The following is a 7,601-nucleotide window of genomic DNA, read 5'->3' as shown; positions in this document are numbered from 1 at the left end:
CAGGCTGTGCCTCCCCCATCAGACTGAGTTCCCTCTGCAAGCAGGCTGTGCCTCCCCCATCAGACTGAGTTGCCTCTGCGAGCAGACTGTGCCTCCCCCATCAGATTCCACAGCTGCATTCAGGAGAGGGAAACAGGCCTCCCCTGTCAGACCTGCCACTCTTCTAAGGCAGGGTCCAGGCCACCATCTGACTAGGCCCCTCCCCCTCCTCTATCAACCTGCAAAGTCCCAAGGGGAGAAGGGTGAACCTCCCCCATCAGACAGCATTCCCACAGGGAGAAAGGGGCTGTGCCTCCCCCATCAGACCTCAGAGTTGCATGGGGAGGCCTCCTCTGTCAGACTGGCCACTTTTAGGGGGCAAAATCCAGGTCTCTCCCTCAGGTGACCCTCCCCTCTCTGCCCCTTTAGTGGGCCACCCCTCCCCCCTCAGGCTGGCCTCCTCCCTCAGTGGGTCAACCCTCCCCGTCCGGCTGGCCTCCCCCACTTACGCATGTCGAACAGGTCCTTCTGGGGGCTGTCCTCAGGCTGCGGGGGCACTGCCGCTTCTAGCTCCGGGGCTTCCAGACCCTCCATGTTGACGTACAGGTGGTCCTCGTAGTCGCGGGGGCCGCGGGCGTCCGCCTGCACGTAGCCGTCCCCCGGTGGGGCTGGGGGGGTGGGGAGGGGTCGTGGGGTCAGCCAGGAGAAGCCCAAGTGAGGGGGCCCTGGATGCAGGGGCATGGTGGGGTGGGCGTCCACCTGGACCTTTCCCCACCCTTGTCTTCCTGCCAGGAACGCAGTGACCTGCCCTCTGCAGGGCAACGCACCCTATGGGCACAGCCTGGAGTCAAAGGTCTTAGAAGGGACGAAAATCTCCATACACGCCCAGCCAGGGACATCAGTGGATGAAGTGGGCAGGGGTCGAGGTCCTGACCAGGGAGAGGCAGCTGCCCACCCCACCCCCCAGCCCCAGGGCCAAATCTTCCCAGTTTTCAAAAGAAGTTAAAAATCTGATTTTTAGGTTAGATCTCCACATTTAACAAATACTAACAGGAGCTCTTTTCTCCCTGTGTGTAAGCGATCAGCAGGATACATAGGGGAGGCTTATTTCCGCTCAGGTCGGCTTCAGGGTTTGCTCTCGTTTTTTAAATTCTAGTTCTGAATGTGTTTCATGCTTTCCCTCCCATGGTTCAAAAGCCACAACTACAAGCAAGGTATTGGAAGACCTTCCTCTGGATTCTGTCAGATCCCGACCAGTTCGCCTCTGAGAGGTGGGGCCGAGCTCCGCCTCTGATAGGTGGGAGCGGGCCCGCCTGTGGGAGATGGGGGGCTCCGCCTGTGAGAGATGGGGGGCTCCGCCTGTGAGAGATGGGGGGCTCCGCCTGTGAGAGATGGGCGCGGGCTCTGCCTCTGACAGGTGGGGGCGGGCCCGCCTGTGAGAGATGGGGGGCTCTGCCTGTGAGAGATGGGGGGCTCCGCCTGTGAGAGATGGGAGCGGGCTCCGCCTCTGACAGGTGGGGGCGGGCTCTTCGTCCTCTCAGCCTGGAAGCCAAGTGTCTTATCAAACGGTTAGAGGATAAGTGATAGAAGTAGCATCCTGGGTCACGTTTGTTTCCATTTCCCTCCATTGGAGCAAGGTCGAAGGTCTTTTCCTGGGTGTAAAGGGTATTTGTCTTTTTCTCTCAACTGTCTGTTCATGGTCTTTACTACACAACCCACACCCATTCCCATCGACCCTATAGTGGTCAAACTCAGCCCCAGGGTCTGCAGTTTGCAATCCCTGCTTTATGCAGATTCTATCATTAACCTCACAGAGGCCTGGGTTCAAATTCCAGGGCTGTCCTCTGTGGGCATGGGCAAGCTAGTCAACCTCTCGGTGCCTCAGTCTGTCCATCTTTAAAATGGGCAGAGTAAGAGTAGCTTCTTCATAAAGTTGGGGTGAAGATTAAAGCCTTAGAACAGTATGAGTCCTAATGCTGTGCCATACTGGGTTGGCTGATGAGGAGCAGCGGGGTCTCAGCCCAGCCTTCCTTCCCAGGGGGCACAGATTCTCCCCTCCTTTAATGGTCAGGGCCAGGTGAGAGGGAACAACCCGGGGTTGGGGGCATCCAGAGTGGGAGAGAAGCTGCTGATGGGTGGTGGAAGAGGTCCTGGATGTTAGAGGTGGGGCGTTGACGTATTGGTAGGAGTTCTTGGCCAGAGAAATGGGCAAGGTAAGCCAAGAAGCAATCACAGCATGTGCAAAGGCACAGGAGCAGGAAACACTGACGAGCCCTGGTCTTTAGGGGCGAGCAGCCCACGTTTCAGAGAAAAAGCAGACCAGGGCCAGATTACAGTGGCCCCAGATGCCCAGGTGGGCACTCAGCAACATGCTTAATTTAACCCACAGGCACTGGGAGCCATGGAGGGCTCTGACGCTGGCAGCCAAACACCCGTGTTATTTGGGAAGATCTAAAAAAAAAGGCTTGCTTGCTGGAAGCGAACAGGACTTCAAGCACCTACTGATGAAGATCAAAGACTACAGCCTTCAGTATGGATTACACCTCAACATAAAGAAAACAAAAATCCTCACAACCAGACCAGTAAGTCACATCATGATAAATGGAGAAAATACTGAAGTTGTCAAGGATTTCATTTTACTTGGATCCACAATTAATGCCCATGGAAGACAAAAAAAAAACAAAAAAAACAAAACCCTATTGCCGTCGAGTCAATTCTGACTCATAGTGACCCTACAGGACAGAGTACAACTGCCCCATAGGGTTTCCAAGAAGCAGCTGGTGGATTTGAACTCCTGACCTTTCAGTTAGCAGCCAAGTTCTTAACTACTGTGTCACCAGGGCTCCTCCCCATGGAAGCAGCAGACAAGAAATTAAACAACATAATGCACTGGGCAAATCTGCTGCTAGAGATCTATTTAAAGTCTTAAAAAGTAAGGATGTCACCTTGAGGACTAAGGTGCACCTGACCCAAGCCATGGTGTTTTAAATCACCTCATATGCATGCGAAAGCTGGACAATGAATAAGGAAGACTGAAGAAGAATCGATGCCTTTGAACTATAGTGTTGGCGAAGAATATTGAATGTACCACGGACTGCCAGAAGAACGAACAAATCTGTCTTGGAAGAAGCACAGCCAGAATGCTCCTTAGAAGCAAAGATGGCAAGACTTTGTCTCACGTACTTTGGACGTGTTATCAGGAGGGACCAGTCCCTGGAGAAGGACATCATGCTTGGTAAAGTAGAGGGTCAGTGAAAAAGAGGAAGACCCTCAAGGAGATGGATTGACACAGTGGCTGCAACAATGGGCTCAGACATAACGATTGTGAGGATGGCGTAGGATGCGGCAGTGATTCACGCTGCTGTACGCAGGGTCACTATGAGTCGGAACTGACTCCACAGCACCTAACAAAAAGCCAACACAGATGTCAGCGAGGCTGGGGAAGCAGGCAGGCAGCCCTGGTGATTAAGGTCCACACTCCGTGACCCAGCAATTCAAGGCTCAGCCGCCACTGGAGGGACACGCTGGTGGGCACAGGAGGCCAGCTGGGGTGTCTGCGTATAACAAGGGGAGCTAGAAAGGTGCCAAATGCCCGTGGGTGGGGGACCAAGTGAGTAACAAACTCTAAAAAAAAAAAAAACCATTGCCGTTAAGTCGATTATGACTCATAGCGACCCTACATATAAACAAACTCTAGGGGCGGGAAATTCTATGCAGCCATTCAAAACAATGCACCAAATTCGAAAGACCCCAAAACTGATGAAGGGACCTGACAAGAACCAGAACGACGCCCACGGCATGGTGCCTCAGGTGTGACGGTTTCTCTGGGCACCTATTTCTAAAAGGTCTGAAAGGAGGCACAACATTATGGTTTGAAGATTTGATTATGGCCATGAGAAGGGCTGCCCAGGAAGACAGCAAGAACAGGACGGACTTTGTCTGGTGATCAGGAGGACTTCCCTAAGGAGGCTGCACTTGGTCTGGCCTCTGATGTGTGAATAGGAGTTTCCCAGGATCAGAGTGAGCTCCCCCGGAGGGCTGGGGCCAAAAGGGATTTTAACCTTCTCGGTCATTTTTTTAAGGAGGCCTGGTGGGGCAATGGTTAAGCACTCGGCTGCTAACCAAAAGGTCGGAGGTTCAAACCCACCAGCAGCTCCACAGAGGAAAGGCCTTATAATCTGCTCCCTTAAAGATTACAGCCAAGAAAACCCTAAGGGGCAGTTCTACTCTATCACATGGAGTCGCTGTGAGTCTGAATCAACTCCATGGCACACAACAACAACAGTTATTTTTAACTTTGTGTAACACTGTATGTTCATTGTCTGACTCAGTTACTTTGGACATATCATCAGAAGGGAGCAATCGTTGAAAGAGGACTGTGATGGTTAAGATTGTGTGTCAACTTGGCTGGGCCATGATTCTCAGTCGTTTGGCAGTTATGTAATGATGTCGTTATCCTCCATTTTGCGGTATAACGTAATCACATCCATGATTTGATCCGATGCGATCAGTTTTAAGGGGAGTTCCCTCGGGGGTGAGGCCTGCATCCAATATATATGGACATTCTGACAAAGCTCACTGGCTTTTGCTCGCTCTGGATCTTGCAACCAGCTTGTCATCAGCCGACTTCCAGTTCTTGGGACTTGAGCCAGCAGCCTGCTGTATTTCCTGCTGATCTTGGGATTAGGTGGCCTCTGCAGCCTGTGAGCCAGCAGCCTGCTGTCTGACATGCTGATCTTGCGCTGGTCAGTCCTGCAGCTATGTGAGTCAGGAGAAGCCTCCAGCCTGATGCCTCACCCACGGATTTGGGATTTGCCAGTCTCTACAACAGCATGAGCCATTTCCTTGAGATAAATCTCTCTCTCTCTTTCTCTCTCTCTCTGTCTATATATATGGAGCCCTGGTGGTGCAGTGGTTAAGCGCTCAGCTGCTAACCAAAAGGTTGGCAGTTCGAATCCACCAGTCACTCCTTGGAAACCCTATGGGGCAGTTCTACTCTGTCCTACAGAGTCGCTGTGAGTGGGAATCGACGGCAACAGGTGTATAACATTGTATACATTGTGTTACTGTGTATAACTTGACTCCCTATGAGTCTCAACTCCACAGCACCTCACAACACCAACCAACATAACATGATGCATGAATGCTTGTGGACTTAAAACGCAATCACTTTGTTAAAACAAGAGGACGTGGAGGAGGGCCATCAGAGGATCTCTATCAACAAGGAATGAGCGGTTACACCCCTGGGCATGTGTTCTTACTGAAGTCTGTGCACTAGAGCAGAGCGTTCAAGGTGACTCTGCACCACTGTCGTGCAAACGCGGGGAAACCACCCACATGTCCGCGAGCTGGTGAGGGGGGGATAATTATAGTCCTTCACACAGTGAGGCACTACACAGTGGTGAAAAACATAGGGAAGACTGACGGGTGCTGATGCGGGAGGAATAGCAAGATGGCTGTTGTTGTTGTTAGGTGCCGTCGAGTCAGTTCCAACTCACAGCAAAACCCTGCCCGGTCCTGTGCCATCCTCACAATCGTTATGTTTGAGCCCATTGTTGCAGCCACTGTGTCAATCCATCTCGTGGAGGGTCTTTCTCTTTTTCACTGACCCTTTACTTTACCAAGCATGATGTCCTTCTCCAGGGACTGAGTCCTCATGACAACATGTTCCAAGTATGTAAGACATAGTCTCCCCATCCTTGCTTCTAAGGAGCATTCTGGTTGTACTTCTTCCAAGACAGATTTGTTCGTTCTTTTGACAGTCCATGGTATATTTAATATTCTTCTCCAACACCATAATTCAAAGGCATCAATTCTTCTTTGGTCTGCCTTATTCATTATCAGTTTTTGTACGCATATGAGGTGATTTAAAATACCAGGGATTGGGTCAGGCGCACCTTAGTCTTCAAGGTGACGTCTTTGCTTTTCAACACTTTGAAGAGGTCTCTTGCAGCAGATTTGCCCAATGCAATGTGTCTTTTGATTTCTTGACTGCTGCTTCCATGGGTGTTGATTATGGACTCAAGTAAAATGAAATCCTTGACAACTTCAATCTTTTCTCCATTTATCATGACGTTGCTTATTGGTCCAGTTGTGAGAATTTCTGTTTGCTTTATGTGGAGGTGTAATCCATACTGAAGGCTGTGGTCTTTGACCTCCATCAGTAAGTGCTTCAAGTCCTCCTCACTTTCAGCAAGCTAGGTTGTGTCATCTGCATAAAGCAGGTTGTTAATGAGTCTTTCTCCAATCCAGATGCCCCTTTCTTCTTCATATGGGCCAGCTTCTCGGATTAGTTGAAGATGAATGGTTAGGTGAAAAAAGCAATGTGGACAGTGTGCATGTGACACCCACGGTGTAAAAATGAGGGGAAATGGTGGTGGTTGTTGTTAGGTGCCGTCAAGTCAGTTCCCACTCACAGTGACCCCATGTACAACAGAGTGACACAGTGCCCGGTCCTGCGCCATCCTCACAATCGTAGTTATGTTTGAGCCCATTGTTGCAGTCACTGTGTCAGTCCATCTCATCGAGGGTCTTCCTCTTTTTTGCTGACCCTCTACTTTACCAAGCATGATGCCCTTCTCCAGGGACTGGTTCCTCCCGTGTCTTTAAATTACTATGTCTTTAAATTGGCCTGAAGGCACATGGAAAATTCTGGAAAAGTAATTGAGAAACCTCTAAATACTAACTGGTAACTTGTTTAGGGAGGTACGTGAGGCAGATGGGGACAGGGATGAGAGAGTGACTTTTCACTGAATACCTGTTTATCCTGTGTTTTGAACCATGGGAACACATTAGCTCCAAAACTGCAAATACAGTGATCCTGAGGGGAAGTGAAAGATGCAGAGGGGACAGAAAGCCTGAAGGGAGGCATTGGGGTCAGGGACTGGCAGGGGGGCAGGCCTGGGCACTCACCTGGCCCTGAGGCCACCCTACCTGTTCCTGAGGGTCCCACGTCCCACAGCACACCACGGGTGTCTCTTCGAACAGGAGCTGCTCCCTGAAAAAGAAGGGTGTGAGGTCCCCTTGGGATGTGCAAACTCCTCTTCCCCAGCCCAGCACCCCAATCTCCTCCATCTCTTAAATAGCTCATAGCACCCCCTCTTCCCCAGCCCAGCACCTCTTAAACATCTAGAGACATGACAGATTGGGGAGCTCGGCTCTCAGCCCTTCCCGGCTCCCCAGAGCTCAGTGGTGCCCACCTCTGCAACCTCATCGATCTTCTCTCCACTCCAGAAGGCAGCCTGCACCCTCCTGCCACTTTGCACATGCTGTTCCCTCTGCCTGGATGACCTTCCCCACCCTTCTCTCCTGGGTGACTTCTATTCACCCATCAGGGCCCATCCCAAGCACTGCCTCCCCCAGGGAAACCCTCCTGACCACCCAAAAACTCAGTATCTTGCTGTGTGTTCCCACCACCTTCCCTCGTAGACTTATCATAGCCGTAATCCAATCATGAATGTAATTATGTATTCAAGGCTTGGGGGATGAGGATGATGTCTGAAACGCTTATGGTGTCTGAAGTGTCTGGGATGGGGCTGAGCAGAGAGCCAGCACTAACCTGCGCCGCCTTTGTGGATAAGCAGATGGATGGATGGATGGATGGGTGGGTGGGTTGGTAAGTG

The 7,601-nt window shown here is 51.2% G+C and overlaps 1 protein-coding gene across 1 annotated transcript in view; it reads right to left on the bottom strand.

The window, feature by feature from the left end:
* SHC2 (SHC adaptor protein 2) overlaps positions 1 to 7,601 on the bottom strand; it is a 33,477-nt gene that overhangs the window by 9,764 nt on the left and 16,112 nt on the right. Inside the window, exons 9-10 of the mRNA XM_004378536.1 lie at positions 6,913 to 6,976; positions 489 to 647 (exon numbers count right to left, since the gene is read on the bottom strand). Coding sequence (XP_004378593.1) covers positions 489 to 647; positions 6,913 to 6,976 — 223 coding nt within the window. The remainder of the gene's footprint in view (positions 1 to 488; positions 648 to 6,912; positions 6,977 to 7,601) is intronic.

The sequence above is a fragment of the Trichechus manatus genome, unplaced genomic scaffold (genome assembly GCF_000243295.1).
Source record: "Trichechus manatus latirostris isolate Lorelei unplaced genomic scaffold, TriManLat1.0 scaffold00057, whole genome shotgun sequence".
NCBI lineage: Eukaryota > Metazoa > Chordata > Mammalia > Sirenia > Trichechidae > Trichechus > Trichechus manatus.
Note: the sequence above shows the minus strand (reverse complement) of the source record. Positions and strands in the feature narration are given on the sequence as shown.